The following is a 17,500-nucleotide window of genomic DNA, read 5'->3' on the forward strand; positions in this document are numbered from 1 at the left end:
GAATGTGAGTAAAGAGCCTTTTCCAAGGACTCAACTATGCGTCGAGCGCGAGGCTCGAACCCAGGACCTTCCGATCCGAAAGTGAGTGTCATACCACTAGACCACATAGCCGCATATAAACTAGTTTATCAAATACCTTTTACTGCTCGTCCGTCTTGGGTTAGGAATTAATAAAAGAATAAATAAAATTCCCTTTATTCATCCCAAGGGGAAATTTGTCTCTAGGGTCTATTCCAAGGGAATATTATACTGGAATAACCAAGGTGTCAGCCGCGTGTGTGCAGCGCCGGCCACAAATTGAGCTAGGGCGAGGTGACTTGAACAAGGCACCACATCGCAGCGGTGGGTGATCGAACTCGGTACCTTTCGGCTACGAAGCAAAGACCAAACCGTTGAGCCACGCTGTCCCCTTATAGATAGAATGCGCTTGGCAAAGGAGTTCACAACATTGCCATCCGGAAGTATAACGGACCAACACACAAACTCTGTGCAACCATGAACTTTTATAGTCTGGTTAATACAGTTTAGTGAGAACAACCCACAAACGCGGATGGCAAAAACCATAACAAAGGCCTGAGTGACGTCATCTGCATACTATCTATAGTGTCAAATTGACGATGAAATCCGTCATTAGAACAAACATCCAATTAATCCTTTCTACGTGCGGCTATGTGGTCTAGTGGTATGGCACTCGCTTTCGTATCGGAAGGGCCTGGATTCGAGCCTCGCTCGGCGCATAGTTGAGTCCTTGGAGAAGGCTCTTTACTCACATTCTCTCACCGGATTCAGGTGTAAAATGAGTACCTGGCCGTTAACAGTGTTGTCTCTGTCCCAAAAATTTGTAATATCGCATGACAGGCGTCATGTCTCGTCCTACATGTTATGTGTTGCTGTTGGCCAGGGACCCCTTGTAAAGCGCTTTGAGCACGTCCAGTGGATATTGCGCTATATCAAAGTTCAAGTTTTACTATTGTTGTCAATGATTGGGTGGAAGAGTCTATTTTATTTGGCCAAAACTACAGTGTTTATCCCGGTTTCCGTGGCGTTAAACGGACTGTAGCAACTGCCTGCTACCCTCTGGATGGTGCAATACTCAATTACAAAGTACAGTGTGTATTTTTTTTTATTATTGACACATTTCAGGTTTGAATAACTTGATGGCTGTGTAAGATTTCAACTAACAGTTTTTTTTTAATTTGCCACATGTGTAGGATTTAATCAAGTTTTTATTGATATCAATTTTAGCTACTCATGGCCTCATAACTCGGCTATCAAAGGGCCCATCATGTTACAACTTATATCAATCAAAACTTAATAATAAATGAATTTATATAGCGCCTAGATCCACAATGTGCTCAGAGGCGCTTTACAATGCAAATAAAACACAACAATAAATCGATAATTTAAGCATAAAATATATCATATTTGAATGGCATTAATCAATTTGTAATTTAATTACCACGCACTGTACTACAAGATGAAAATTTAGGATATCTATAACATGTAGGCCTAATATAAATGTTAAACATCAAATGATTTCCTAAAGAGATATGTTTTGAGTTTCTTTTTAAAGTTTTCAAAAGTTGGACATTTTTTGAGGGATGAAGGCAGTTGGTTCCATAAGACGGGTGCCGACTGGCTAAAAGATCTCTCGCTTATATAAATTCTGCACCTATTGCAAAAATCCGTTTGGTGAAATCTTACATAGTTTTGGAGTTATTCAAATCTTAAACGTGTCAATAATCAACAAAACACACACTGTACTTTGTAGTTAAGTAAAGCACCATTCTGAGGATAGCAGGCAGTTGCTACTGTCCGTTTCACGCCACAGAAACCGGGATAAACTCCAGGTTCATGGGTCCTATGGTTTTGAAGGACCTCTAGTTTTTATGTTTTTATGTTTTGCCTGAAAATATTGCGCAAGTTTTCAGCAACCTTCAGGCATTAGCTTTGGATTGACAATAAGTATTTTGAAAAAATGGTGGTTTTGTGGTATAGGGAATGAGATTAGCGGAAGAGTAGCGTCCCTTGATTGGACGTCACCCATAGTCTGTGACGTCACCGGCGGAAAAGTTATTAGAGAGAGAACGTCATGTTGGTTGTGCGCATGCGTCTCTCGTCCTCGCTTCCGGTGAAAGCGGCTTGAGACACTTCAAAACCAAATTGACGTTCTCTCTGTAAGGTGACGTCCAATCAAGGGACGCTACTCTTCCGCTAATCTCATTCCCTATAGATAGTTCGAAGATGACGTCACTCACGTATTTTGTTATTGTTTTTTGCCATCCGCGTTGATGAGTAATGCTCACTGAACTGTATTAAACCGACTATAAACGTTCATGGATACACACAGTTTTGTGTGTTGGTCCGTTATACTTCCGGATGGCAATGTTATGAGCTTCTTAGCCAAGCTCATACTATCTATAACACTTGCCCTGTGATCTGTAGGTCCCTGGTTCAAGTCCCGATTTGCGCGTCGCAAATTTAAGCCCATAAAATAAAAGTTCTTAACTGACATTCTCTCACCGTATTCAGTTGTAAAATGAGTACTTGTTTCTAATAGCATTATTTCTGTCGAATAATTGGACGAATACCGCCTAACAAGCGTCATGTCTCATCCTATAAAATATGTCAACTGTTGCTGTTAGCTTGGGACACATTGTAGGCTAAAGCGCTTTGATTACATTTAGTGTGATATTGTTCCACATAAAAGCTCAGGTGTATAATCAATGCTGATGGTTTTCCTCGGATTCTCGGAAATCCGCGATTCTGAGTGAGAGGAGGAATTTCCTATTTTTTTAAAAGTTATATTATTTCCTTCAATCCAATGTACTGGCAGTGAGGGATTTGATGTGTGGTGGAACAAATAGGTGACAGTTTCCCACTCTCTAGAAGTTAGCTAGAGTATCAATGATAGTTTATCATCTCAATTGCTCTAAAAATGTGTGTGTGTGTGTGTGTGTGTGTGTGTGTGTGCGTGTGTGTGTGTGTTGGGGGGGGGGGGGTGTGAATGTTGTAAAAATAATGGTGCTTAAAGGCAATCATTCAAAATTTTCCTCCATTTTCAGTTTTTGACAACATCAGCACTGTAAATAATATTGATTTGACCATTCTATAAATCTCATGAATTCATCTTATTTTACTCCTCAGTATTTTCGACGAGTGACGGATGAATACTTGTACAGCACGGACGGGCCTTTTACGGTGGAGATCCTCGAAGAAATGACCAGTAAGTCATTGACCCCAATGGCCTATAGATAGTTCGAAGATGACGTCACTCAGGTCTTTGTTATTGTTTTTTTTTGCCATCCGCGGTTATGAGTAATGCTCACTGAACTGTATTAACCCGACTATAGACAGTATGCGCTTGTCTAAGAAGCTCATAACATTGCCATCCGGAAGTATAACGGACCAACACACAGAACTATGTGTAACCATGAACGTTTATAGTCAGGTTAATACGGTTTAGTGAGAATAACTCATAAACACGGATGGCAAAAAACAATAACAAAATCCTGAGTGACGTCAACTTCGAACTATCTATAAAAGTTCATGGATACACACAGTTTTGTGTATTGGTCCGTTATACTTCCGGATGGCAATGTTATGAGCTTCTTAGCCAAGGGCATACTATCTATAGATAGAATGCGCTTGGCCAAGGAGTTCACAACATTGCCATCCGGAAGTATAATGGACCAACACACAAACTCTGTGTAACCACGAACTTTTATAGTCTGGTTACCAATGCCAAGTGATCTGTGGTAACAATTTAACAGACAGCTTTAATGTAACAACTGGTGTAAAACAAGGCTGCATACTCTTACCTGAGAATAATACAATAAATTTCATTAATAAACTTCCGTTCAGATAAAGACTTTGAATGGCTGTTCTTTCTTCTACGTTTCCAATTCTTACAAGAAATAGCGCAGCTCAGTTGGATCATTTTTGCTTCGTATCCGAAAGATACTTCTACTCGAAATTCTACCCGGATTCTATCCCCTTTCGTTATTTTTTTAAGCGCTGCACTGCGGCTGGCGCCTGAGTTATTTATGTCTTTTCTCGAGATAAACCACGAAGATAAATGAGGATAGATAAAAGGATAATTTATTTTTCATCCATTTTGAAAACGAAATTCTTTTAAGTAATTGTTTTTAAGTCTACGAGCAGCAGATATCAACTTACTGTTGTTGTTTTTTTTTTGTTTTGTTTTGTTTTTTTTTTTTTTTGGGGGGGGGGGGGGGGTTCATGATATGAATTAGTTTGTAGTCCTTCAGAGCCGTTATGCCCAATGGAGCAGGAGTTTATCCCTGTTTCTATAGCGTAAAACGAACAATAGCAATTGATTACTTTCCTTTGGATAGAATGCTAGTCTATCGCAAAGTACCTACCGCCAAATTTAACAGACTCAGCTGCCCATTCACTGCTTGGTGGACAGGTGGGTCAAAAAATCTCGACTGCAACCGGGATCGATCTTGGTCCCTTTGCGTGTGAAGCGAGTGCTCTACCAACTGAGCTATCCGGACTCCCGAATGAGTTTGGGACCTAAGGTTAATTTTCGAAACATTTGACACGTAAATTAAGTAGGCTTTGTGCGGCTGTGTGGTCTTGTGGTATGACACTCGCTTTCGGGTCGGTAGGTCCTGGGTTCGAGCCTCGCTCGGCACATAGTTGAGTCCTTGGAGAAGGCTCTTTACTCACATTCTCTCACCGTACTCAGGTGTAAAATGAGTACCTTGGCCGTTAACAGCGTTGTCTCTGTCCGAAAAAACCCCTGTAATATCGCCTAACAGGCGTCATGTCCTACATGTTAAATGTTGCTGTTGCCCAGGGACCCCTTGTAAAGCGCTTTGAGGAGGTTTAGTGGATATTGCGCTATATAAAAGCTCAAATATTATATTATCATTATTATTATTATTATTATATAGGCTACGTAATTTTCTTGTCTTCACTGACGGGTCATGTTTTCTCTCACCAGACATCTTCCAAAAGCTGTCGGCATCGGTGGACAGGTGTGAATTGCTGGTCAGAGGCGATGCCCACAAGGTATGGATTGGTCTAAACAATCAATACATTGGGTTCAAACCCCATCACCGCCGCGAAAATCTTTTATTCTCTATTGTCTTATGGCACTTTTCTACTCACTTCATCTCTCGTTGTTACCAATAAATAGTATGCGCTTTACATGATGTGCTTTTGAATATGCCACGGTGTATATCTAATAATAACGATTTTGATACTGTTTTTCTAATTGAACGACTGACTCAACAATAGTGCCATTATTTTTGTAAATAAACACATTAAAAAAAAAAAAAAAAAAAAATATATATATATATATATTATATATATATATATATATATATATATATATATATATATATATATATATATATAAATTATAAAAACAAAAACCATGAAACAATAGTGCTCAACTTTAGGATAAAAAGAGCCATTTATAAACATTTGAAAGATAATTAATATATATATATATATATATATTATATATATATATATATATATATATATATATATATATGAATCTATATATTTTATATATATATATATATATATATATATATATATATATATTATATATATATATAAGTATACGTCTTCTTTTTTCTATCTTTTCTATTTATTGATGAAATGTGCCTAAGTAAAATACTTACAACATTTACCCGCCAGAGGAACATCCCAACACACAATACTTTGAGTAACTTTAATGTTTTATTGAGGGGATGTAATAACTGTCTATTACAATCTCTTGATTAGTGACAAAATAATAATTACTAGAACGGAAACACACTAAGCTTATGTATATAAAAAAACCCCCAACAATTTGGGCATTCTATACAGCGCAATGTCCACGGAACGTGCTCAAAGCACTTTACAAGGTGTCCCAAGCCAACAGCAACACCTAACACGAATATCGGGATATGACGCCTATTACATGTAACTATTACTTGACTGAGCGATTTAATTTTAATACTTTCCTCCCCATATTATTTGTGACGATGTGTTGCCAGCCCTTGGTCAGGCTCCTGACCGCCACTGACGTCATGGTCCTTCACTGTTCTCTCTATGCACTCATTGGATTGTCCCAGAGGTAAACTTGAGCTTTAAAATGTTTTTTTATATATAGCGCAATATCCACTTACCGTGCTCAAAGTGCTTTACAAAGGTGCCCTGACCAACAACAACACATATTATGTAGAACGAGACATGAAGCCTGTTGGGCAATATTACAAATTTTTTAAAGACAGAAACTACGCTGTTAACGGCGAGCTACTTATTTAATATCTGAGTACGGTGAGAGAATGTGAGTAAAAAGCCTTTTCCAAGGACTCAACTATGCGCCGAACGAGGCTCGAACCCAGGACTTTTAGATCAGAAAGCGGGTGTCATACCACTAGACCACATAGCCGCAGGCAAAGTCATGGGTGTGAAAAGCATCATCATGATCAACTTTAATTTACTTACTGGGTGGAGTTCCTGACCTCCCATAGTGGGCAGGGAGGTACATACTGTGTCTTCTATCCCCCTTTATGTTTCCCAACTTGCTTTCTGTCCTTGTCTTGGAATGAGATTACGTGGTTTTGTCCTGGCCCTGGCCGGATACCCTGGCTGGGAGGGAAACAGTCAAATGTATAGTTAGTTTTGGGAGATGATATTTTTTTCCTTGTAAATCATCTCTCTGTTATGCACTGTATTATGTTTAGTTTACATATTATATAATATGATTTGTAAACATTTAAATGTATTCCTCTTAGTGGGGACCTGTTCTTGTGTCTGGATGAGACTTTTAGGTGATCTCAAACTAAGTACACTGATGGTGTGCTCTTGGAATCTACATCTGTTTCCTATTTTAACCAATTCCCATTTGTCTTACCTTTTCTATTGTGCTCTAATTGTAATTCTAGAACTTTTTACTACCCCATCTTCTTCCTTTTTACTGGCGCTGATATGACCTTAATGTGTTTGCAAGTGCCGTAAAACCCTTAAAAACAAAAAACAAAACAAAATGTACTACGGCTCTTAATCATCATCTATATGACATTATTCGTTTTTATAAGTGAGTTTTCTATGACTTAAAAAAACTAAGGCGTTTATCGATATTTTAAAAAGATATCGTATCGTATCGTAATGCTTAAGAATTAATAGGTTCTAAAAACCTTTCAATGCGCCGTTTAACTTTTATGGATAGATACAATTTATTAGTTATATATAAAGGTATTCAATGTCAATTAATTGATAATGTTGAGAATTAAATATCTATTATATGAATACGTGTCATCTTCCATATTCCTAATAATAAAATTGACTCTTTTTACATTCATTTGGCACGTCTGATGTATACATTGGAGAATTTCAAATAATCGATATTCTATCCTCAGCCAACGCCCCAGGTCCTGTATTGTGGAGATGAACGCCGTGGAGATGACCTTGAGAATCATACATGAATATGACACCATCTCTAAGAAGTAAGGCCTGTGTTTTATACCACTCAAACTACTAATACTCCTCCTCCGCATCCTAATACTACTACTACTGCTGCTGCTACTACTACTACTACTACTACTACTACTACTACTACTACTACTACTACTACTACTACTACTACTATTACTACTACTACTACTACTACTACTACTACTACTACTACTAAATACTACTACTACTACTGCTACTACTATGCTATGCTACTACTACTACTACTACTACTACTACTACTACTACTACTACTACTACTACTACTACTACTACTACTACTACTACTACTACTACTACTACTACTACTACTACTACTACTACTACTACTACTACTACTACTACTACTACTACTACTACTACTACTACTACTACTATACTACTACTATACTACTACTACTACTACTACTACATACTACTACTACTACTACTACTACTACTATTACTACTATTACTGCTACTAATGATTATGATAATAATAATAATAATAATAATAATAATAATAATAATAATAATAATAATAATAATAATAATAATAATAATAATAAATAATAATAATAATAATAATAATAATAATAATAATAATAATATAATAATAATAATAATAATAATAATAATAATAATAATAATAATAATAATAATAATAATGATGATGATGATGATGATGATGATGATGATGATGACGATGATGATGATGATGATGATGATGATGATGATGATGATGATGATGATAATATATAATAATAAGAAGAATAACAATACTAGTAATATTTAAATTGCTACCCTCACAAATCTAGTCCGGTATAATAAAATCATATTTAACCTTGCTATTATTGTCGAAAACCAAATGATAATGTTCAGACTAGAATGATTGCCAACCAACTTTCCATTCTTTGTCATTGTCTATTATGATATCATGAATCTCACTTCACCCACCCATTAGCAAATATCAAAGCGCTTTCACTAAACTGAAGTAGCCTAAACCCATTTTACACACACACACACTCACACACACACACATATACACTCACACACATACACACTAACACAAACACAAACACACACAAACGTACGCAAACACAAACACATACACACATACACACACACAAACACAAACACACACACATACACACAAACACAAACATACATATATATATACATACATACAAACACTTAATCACATCTATACCCTCTTTCTCATTCTCTCCCCCTCCTCCTCCTACACCCCCCCACCTCTTCCTCATCCTCCTCCTCCTCCTCCTCCTCCTCCTCCTCCTCCTCCTTTCTCTCGAAAACACTCTCCCAACCTCCCTCTCGCTCCCGCTCTCTCTCTCTCTCCTTCTCTCTCTCTCTCTCTCCTTCTCTCTCTCTCTCTCTCTCCTTCTCTCTCTCTCTCTCTCCTTCTCTCTCTCTCTCCTTCTCTCTCTCTGTCTCTCTCTGTGTGTCTTTCTCTCCCACCCTCCCTCTCCCTCTCCCTCTCTCTCTCTCTCTCTCTCTCTCTCTCTCTCTCTCCCCTAAGTAAACAACCATGCCTACTTCATGCTGGGTGGGAACTTAGCCTTATTGATCATTTATAAATTTGGAACATTATATAATCATGTCACGGTTGACTGAACAAATCAAATACATTATTTCTTGTTAAGCTTTTTATTATTTTTATTTTTTTCCAATGGAATTTTTCTTCTTTTCTGGTACAGTAGAATCCACTTGACACGGACTAGTGTAACGTATTTTATTCGTTATAATTTCCCATTAACCCTCTCCTTACCAGCCATTCTCAGGATTTTCCCCAAAACTTCACAGCCAGCGAACACAAAAATAGATTGTTTACCACTCACACACTATAGCAGTAAAGTTCTTGCGATAAATAATTTCTTTAGCAAAACATGCCCTGCCTACAACCCATTGTTCATTTTCTTTAAATTTTATGAGGCCCAAGAGAAATTTGAATAAGAATAATGTTGGTTGTATCGTAACGAATGTGACGATTTTTTCCTATAGATAGTATGCGCTTGGCTAAGAAGCTCATAACATTGCCATCCGGAAGTATAACGGACCAACACACAAAACTGTGTGTATCCATGAACGTTTATAGTCAGGCTAATACAGTTAAGTAAGTATTACTCATAAACGCGGATGGCAAAATACAATAACAAAGGCTTGAGTGAAGTCATCTTCGAACTATCTATAGTTGGTAAGGAGAGGGTTATACTAATCGTTACTGATAGTACACGGTGTAATGGTAGCACGTCTGACCGGTAGTCAATAGTGCCGCGCTGAAGACCGGTCTGGACCGGCGGTCCCACGGTCTTTTAGCTGTGAACCGGAGACCGGTCCCATAGGGGAAGACCGGCGGCGGTCCTCACTTCTTATCACCTTCGGTCTCGCGCCATAGCCTACTACTTCCCCAGCGATTCGTTGCCTTCCGTTGCCTATCTTCCACCAATCACCACCCATCCCACTTAATTAATCGCACCCACCCCCCTTTGCCATACACTAAACGACACAGACGACCATACAGGCAGACGACCACCAACCTCCACTCCGCAAACCGCCCTTTCGTGTGTGAGATGGGGGGAACAGGAGGCGCACGCATTGGACGATTCCATTATACGGGGTAAATTTCAAAATTTACTACACCATAATGATCGCAATGACAATGATCTACGGTGAAGGCATGACCCCTCTTCTCTAATGGGTTATTGTTTGAAATGTATGTGACTACTAAAGATGTGTGTGTTTGTGTGTGTGTGTGTGTGTGTGTGTGTGTGTGGAACCTAGCAAGTAGCACATCCGATTTTTTGTTTTCTTTTGTCCATCTCTTGTCACCACTCCTTTCTATCGCAGTGTTGTCATTTAAAATAATACAATAATATTAAAATTTCGTTTGGTGTTTTTACTAATCAAATAATATGAGTTTCATTAGTTTCTTCCTTCCAAAATACCCAGTTATAACGTCTGAATTTTAAAAAAGTCCAATAGAATATTTGGGGACCCCGATAGCTCAGTTGATAGAGCACTCTCTTTATACGCAAAGGGCCAGAGATCGATCCCGGGTGCAGTCGAGTTTTTTCTGAATCCCTGTCTACTCAGCAATGAATGGGTAGCTGAGTTTGTGAGATCTGGCGAAAAGTCACCATCGACCCCTCTTATTACCTCATCCACCCCCTCTTATTATAACTTCACGTCTCTCTCTTACTCTTCAATGCTCGCTGCCCTCTAATGTGTGTGTGTGTGGGGGGGGGGGGGAGTAGGAGTTGCGTATGTGTATCAACGCCACGAACAACTCGATCAACGCCTTGGGCGATGCCATTATCCCCGTTAATGGGGATAAATTTCAAATTTTATTAAATTATCGAAGTAACAATGAAGTACGGTGAGCAAATAAAGAAGGCATCACCCCTCTTCTCTAATTAGGTTACAATTTGAAATGAGTGTGTTTTACTCCTGTAGACCACGGTTTTCATCGTGTAGCGGTCTTTAACGGTTCAAGAATGAACGATCCCACGGTCTCAAAGGTCAAACCGGTTCGAATTTCCAACAGTCTCTCAGGAATGTTCAATGTCGAAAAGGACCGGTCCTAGGACCGGTCCTTGCGGTCTTCATTTCCCAAGGACCGTAGGACCGTGGTCCTTAAGCTTGCCAAGGACCGCCCCGCACTAGTAGTCAAGTCCTTGTAAAGCGTTTTGAGCGCATTTAGTGGATATTGTGCTATACAAGTCTGTTATGTTTGGAGAAAGGTACTTTGAGAGGGGATAGAATCCTATCTAAAAGGTAACATGCATGTTTCTGCATAAACTGGATTCAAGTCATTTGTTTTTGATTTCTTTCATTCCTTCCCACCAGATTGGCTGCCAACCTCCTTCGTCTTTTGTGTGCGGACCAGCAGACTCGGGAACAGGTGAAAATGGAGGACGGTTCCGTGTTGTGAGGTAAATGGGTGGGGGGGGGGTAGGTTGTAGGATGGCGTGAGGAACCACACACAGAGTGAGGAGAGAGGAGAGAGGGGGAGAGGAGAGAGAGGACTGAGAGAGAGACACAGAGAGAGACAGACAGAGAGAGAGACAGAGAGATACAGAGAGACACAGAGAGATAGAGAGTGAGACAGAGAGAGACAGAGGGAGAAGGTCACAGAGAGAAAGACTGAGAGAGAGATCACAGAGAGACACAGAGAAGAGAGACAGAGAGACACACAGAGAGACAGAGAGAGAACACAGAGAGAGACAGAGAGAGAGACGAGAGAGAACACAGAGAGAGTGACAGAGAGAGAGAGAGAGTCACAGAGAGTGGGATATAAAGAAAGAACTTTTGTGTGTGCTGTAAACGCGCGTGAAAGAGAGAGAAGAGAGAGAAGAGAGAGAGTGTGTGTGTGTGTGTGTGTGGGCGGGGGCGGGGTGGGGAGGGGGAGAGGGACGGAGTCATGTGTTTTGAGTGTGTCGAGAGATAGATAAGAAAGTAGTTAGACATATAGACAGAGGAAGAGAGAGAAAGATATATAAGGGAGGTACGAAAATAGTCTATGAGAGAGAGGAGAGAGAGAGAGAGAGGAGAGAGAGGAGAGATGAGAGGAGAGAGGGAGAGAGAGAGAGAGAGAGTTGGGCACTTCATCATATACCTCATATTAGTGTGATAGATGAGAGAGAGATAGAGGAGAGAGAGAGAGAGAGAGAGAGAGAGAGGAGAGAGAGAGAGAGAGAGAGGAGAGAGAGAGAGAGAGAGAGAGTTGGGGCACTCTCATCATATACCTCAATATTATGTGTTGCAATACTTGGATGATATATATATTATATTAGTTACTATAGAGTTTGACTCGGGAACAGGTGAAAATGGAGGACGGTCTCCCGTTGTTGTTGAGGTAAGATGGGGTTGGGGGGGGGGGGTAGGTTGTTGGATGGCGTGAGACACACACACACACAGAGAGAGAGAGAGAGAGAGAGAGAGACTGAGAGAGAGACACAGAGAGAGACAGACAGAGAGAGAGACAGAGAGATACAGAGAGACACAGAGAGATAGAGAGTGAGACAGAGAGAGACACAGAGATAGAGAGAGACAGAGGGAGAAGGTCACAGAGAGAAAGACTGAGAGAGAGATACACAGAGAGACACAGAGAGAGAGAGACAGAGAGACACACAGAGAGACAGAGAGAGACACACAGAGAGAGACATAGAGAGAGACAGAGAGAGACACAGAGAGAGTGACAGAGAGAGAGAGAGAGTCACAGAGAGTGGGATATAAAGAAAGACATTTTGTGTGTGCTGTAAACGCGCGTGAAAGAGAGAGAGAGAGAGAGAAAGAGAGAGAGTGTGTGTGTGTGTGTGTGGGCGGGGGCGGGGTGGGGAGGGGGGAGAGGGACGGAGTCATGTGTTTTGAGTGTGTCGAGAGATAGATAAGAAAGTAGTTAGACATATAGACAGAGGAAGAGAGAGAAAGATATATAAAGGGAGGTACAGAAATATAGTCTATGAGAGAGAGAGAGAGAGAGAGAGAGAGAGAGAGAGAGGGAGAGAGAGAGAGAGAGAGAGAGTTGGGGCACTCTCATCATATACCTCAATATTATGTGTTGCAATACTTGGATGAGAGAGAGAGAGAGAGAGAGAGAGAGAGAGAGAGAGAGAGAGAGAGAGAGAGAGAGAGAGAGTTGGGGCACTCTCATCATATACCTCAATATTATGTGTTGCAATACTTGGATGATATATATATTATATTAGTTACTATAGAGTTTGATCCCGTTGATCCCCAGGCTGGCAAACAATAACAACACACCCGTAATCTGGCCTCAATAACAAATAAAATCAATACTGGCCTAGCCATCAATACAGATCAATACAAATAAAAGAATGGGGCCACCGACTTTGCTATTTTATATGAAGGCAATTTATTTTCTAGCACTGCATGTTATAAATTCTTTGCTTTCGTTTGGTATTTGGCTTATTCAGAAAAAAAAATTTTCATTGTTTTTTTTTTTTAATTTTTTAAAATGGCTTTTTATTTGTTTTTTGTGGAGTTTTTTTTGTTTGTTTTTAATTTTTTTACATTCTTTAAGATTAATACTGTCTTCTCTGGATCTTATATTCGATATAATCTTTATTTTGTATCACCTTGTTCAATTTATTGATAGTATGGGCTTACGTAAAATACTCACCTGTTCTACCGGCCGATCAGTCTTTTAGAGGGATGTGAGTGAGAACTAAAAGCCCGACTGGCTGGTCTAAAAACAATAACAAATAGGCTTCAACAGTCGTGACGTCATTTCCATCGAAATGATGCATAGTAACTTAGTAACACTGGCTCTAAACTATCGGAACAATGGCGGACGCCGGTATGAAATATTTCTCTGGCGAGCATAAAGGGTATCCAGAGGAGAAAAACATTATAAATCTGATCACGTTTTGACTTTCATACATTCTGATCACATGACATGTGAATAAGTTCTAGTAGCATGAAGAATGAAAAGTACAGATTTTCTTTGTTTAGAACCAAGCTGCTCGTTGCTGGGCGGTCGTGACATTTAATCCTATTGTCGAGTGACGTGAATTTCATTCCTTCTATCGACTGAATACATCTTTGCTTTCCCTCAGATTTTGTTATGATGTGTGATTTTTGAGGTCATTTCAATCGTGAAAAATCACTTAAATAGGAGGAATGAAATTGACGTCACACAGGTCTTTTAAAAAAATTGTTTTTAGACATCCATTTTAGTGATTAGTTCTCACTAAATTATATCAATAAGACAATCAACGTTTTAAGATTACACATCGTTTTCTGTGTTGATACGTTATATCCGACCGGTGGATGTTGTGAGTGTTTTACTTAAACGCATAGAGTCAGTCATATGAGTTTCCTCAATTTAGTGAAAGCTCTGTTGGACATAACCAAGGGACATAACCAGTAATAATCAAATTCCCAAATGACCTTCCTTGTTTTCTATATATAGTATGCGCTTGACTAAGAAGCTCACAACATTGCCATCCGGAAGTATAACGGACCAACACACAAAAAAAAAAACTATGTGTAACCTTGAACGTTTATAGTCTGGTTAATGCAGTTTAGTGAGAATTACTCATAAATGCGGATAAAAAAAAAAAAAAACAATAACAAAGACCTGAGTGACGTCAACTTCATTCTATCTATATTTTCAAACCATTTTGTTTTCCAGCCAACTTCACAGTGACAACGTGAGTCTGCTTTGGCACGTCGTTTGGTGTCTGGTCCTGTTGTGTGAGGACGCCGATTGCAGGGATGGGATCAGACAGATGGGAGGGATACCACTCATCATATCGTTGTTACAGTGAGTTGTTGTTGTTGTTGTTGTTGTTGTTGTTATAGTTGTTATAGTTGTTGTTGTCATCGTTATTTTGCCGTGGTTGATATTTTCTGCTGCTTTTATTTCTGGATATGGTGTCTGTTGGATGCACTTTTACTGTTCTGCTCTTTGTTTGTTTATTTGTTTTCTATCTAAGTATGAATTCTTCGACAGTTTTTTGTAATATCTGTCGTTGTGTTTTTGTATTCGTGTGTTCTTTTCTCCCTTTAATTAATCTACTCAGCTTGAAACGACATGCCCATTTTTTCTTTTACTTATGGTACTTATATTTTTTAGGGGAGGTGGAAAGGGGTGTTTGTGGGGAGGGGGAGGGGGGGGGGGGAGGGGGGGAGGGGGGAGGGGGGGGAATAGTGCGGCTATGTGGTTTTGTGGAATTACACTCGCTTTCGGATCGGAAGCTCCTATGTTTGAGTCTCGCTCGGCGCACATTTAAGTCCTTGGACAAGGCTCTTTACTCACATTCTCTCACCCTACTCAGGTGTAAAATGGGTTAACAGCCGTTGGCCGTTAAATGGCCGTTTACAGCGTTGTCTCTGTCGGAACAAAATTTAATATCGCCTAATAGGCGTCGTGTCTCGTTCTACATGTTACGTTTTGTTGTTGGTCAGGGAGCCTTTGTAAAGCGCGTTGAGCACGTTTTGTGGATATATCGCTATATACAAAAAGCTAAAAAAATACTCCATATAATATCAAATTTAAATGAGTTTAAATTTCTATAGATAGAATGCGATTGGCCATGGAGTTCACAACATTGCCATCCGGAAATATAACGGACCAACACACAAACTCTGTGTAACCATGAAGTTTTATAGTCTGGTTAATACAGTTTAGTGAGAACAACTCACAAACGCGGATGGCAAAAACAATGACAAAGGCCTGAGTGACGTCATCTGCATACTATCTATAGGAATGATCTAGATTAACTTTCCATGTTCTCGAGGTCATTGGTCACATTGCAAAATGTGCTCAAAGTGATCCACATAGTGAAAAGTGTTCACAGCTTTTTAAATATCTAACATCACGATTGGTCACTTGATTCAGCTTGACACATGGGTATGTTTATAACATTTGTAAACAAAGCAGCGTGTTTACATTTGTTAAGAAATATCCAATTGACACTTAGATTGGACAGCCTCTCGGACAGCCGTCATAATGTAAACAATGGCAATGATTGGTTGACGCAGCAAACTGCACAGGCTTTACTATCGATGGTTTTGTTTAAGTAAAATACCCCCTGTTCTACCGCTTGATCAATAGAACCAACACAGAAGACTGTGTAAATTTGAACGTTTATAAATATTATGATCGAGAAAATTGTGTGATAACTAGTCACCAATTTGGCGGTATAAAAACAAAAATAATGATCAGAGATAATATATGTCGATTTCAATCACGTCATTGCTGATTACAACAATGACTATGTTTGTCCGAGCACGTGTAAAGGTGTGTCACAAATTCCCATGTTTTGATTGGTCAAAAATCTATTGGTTAATTGTTGGACAACAACTATTAATGTGATTGATGACCTGATTGGACGAAAACGTGAATATAGATCGCTCCCATTGTTATCAAAAGAGAGAGAAAGAGAGAGAGAGAGAGAGAGAGAGAGAGAGAGAGAGAGAGAGAGAGAGAGAGAGAGAGAGAGAGAGAGAGAGGGAAAATAAGTAGGAGTGAAATATCTGTTCAATGTTATAGTTATCATTTAACGTTATAACAAGTGTAACTAAATGACAAATTGCCATATTTATGGACAATAAAGATCTATTATTATTATTATCATTTATATTATTATTATTGTATTATTATTATATTATTATTATTATTATTATTATTATTATTATTATTATTATTATTATTATTGTTTAAACACACCGAGAGATGTTGACGTATGAACATTTTTGTTGTAATCCTTACAGTGAAAGGAAGTTTGTGAGTGAACGGACAGATGCCAGCAAAGAAGGCGTGGCGAGCGCTGGGACACAGAGAAAACCTCTGTGTTGGAAGGTGAAAGAACAGGTGAGAGATGGCAACAGATTCATGTGTTGTTTTGTTTTCACTCAAACCGTTACAGAAACACAGACAGACAAACTAAATCCTTTTTTTAGCTTGGGCGACCGAAGAGTTTCTGGAATTACAGAATTTAAGCTGATATACAGAGAAGTGGTAAGACCTGGAATGAGATAAAAAAGTTGGCTCAGGATAGAGAAGGATGGAAACTGTTTGTCTGTGGCCTATACCCTGACCCAGGGTGAAAAAGGCAATGATGATGATGATGATGATGATAGGGAATGAGATTAGCGGAAGAGTAGCGTCCCTTGGTTGGACGTCACCTTACAGAGAGAACGTCATATTGGTTTTTTCGCATGCGTCTCTCTCGTCCTTGCTTTCGGTGAAGTGTCTCATGCCGCTTTCACTGGAAGCGAGGACGAGAGACGCATGCGCAAAACCAATATGACGTTTTCTCTCTCTAATAACTTCTCCGCCGGTGACGTCCAATCAAGGGACGCTACTCTTCCGCTAATCTCATTCCCTATAAAGTTAACTATAGTGACTGCTATTTTCATCTCTTAAAAAACTACGAATTTTAAAATTTTTAAATAGGCAAGTCCTCAATACTGACCATGTTGAATTTCTTTAATTGTTTTCTTTTCCTTTATTTTCTTTTTAAAAAAGTAGTCCTTCAAAGCATTTGGT

General features: G+C 39.1%; 1 protein-coding gene across 1 annotated transcript in view; it reads left to right on the forward strand.

Moving 5' to 3' along the window:
• LOC144966220 (serine/threonine-protein kinase Nek10-like) overlaps positions 1-17,500 on the forward strand; it is a 102,127-nt gene that overhangs the window by 51,356 nt on the left and 33,271 nt on the right. The window contains exons 7-14 of the mRNA XM_078902398.1: positions 3,148-3,226; positions 4,973-5,040; positions 6,021-6,100; positions 7,389-7,475; positions 11,329-11,383; positions 12,303-12,337; positions 14,639-14,770; positions 16,723-16,822. Of these exons, the coding sequence (XP_078758524.1) occupies positions 3,148-3,226; positions 4,973-5,040; positions 6,021-6,100; positions 7,389-7,475; positions 11,329-11,383; positions 12,303-12,337; positions 14,639-14,770; positions 16,723-16,822 (636 nt within the window). The remainder of the gene's footprint in view (positions 1-3,147; positions 3,227-4,972; positions 5,041-6,020; positions 6,101-7,388; positions 7,476-11,328; positions 11,384-12,302; positions 12,338-14,638; positions 14,771-16,722; positions 16,823-17,500) is intronic.

This window comes from Berghia stephanieae, chromosome 2 (assembly GCF_034508935.2).
Source record: "Berghia stephanieae isolate SIO BIC M18660-M18661 chromosome 2, UCSD_Bste_1.3, whole genome shotgun sequence".
NCBI classification, from domain to species: domain Eukaryota; kingdom Metazoa; phylum Mollusca; class Gastropoda; order Nudibranchia; family Aeolidiidae; genus Berghia; species Berghia stephanieae.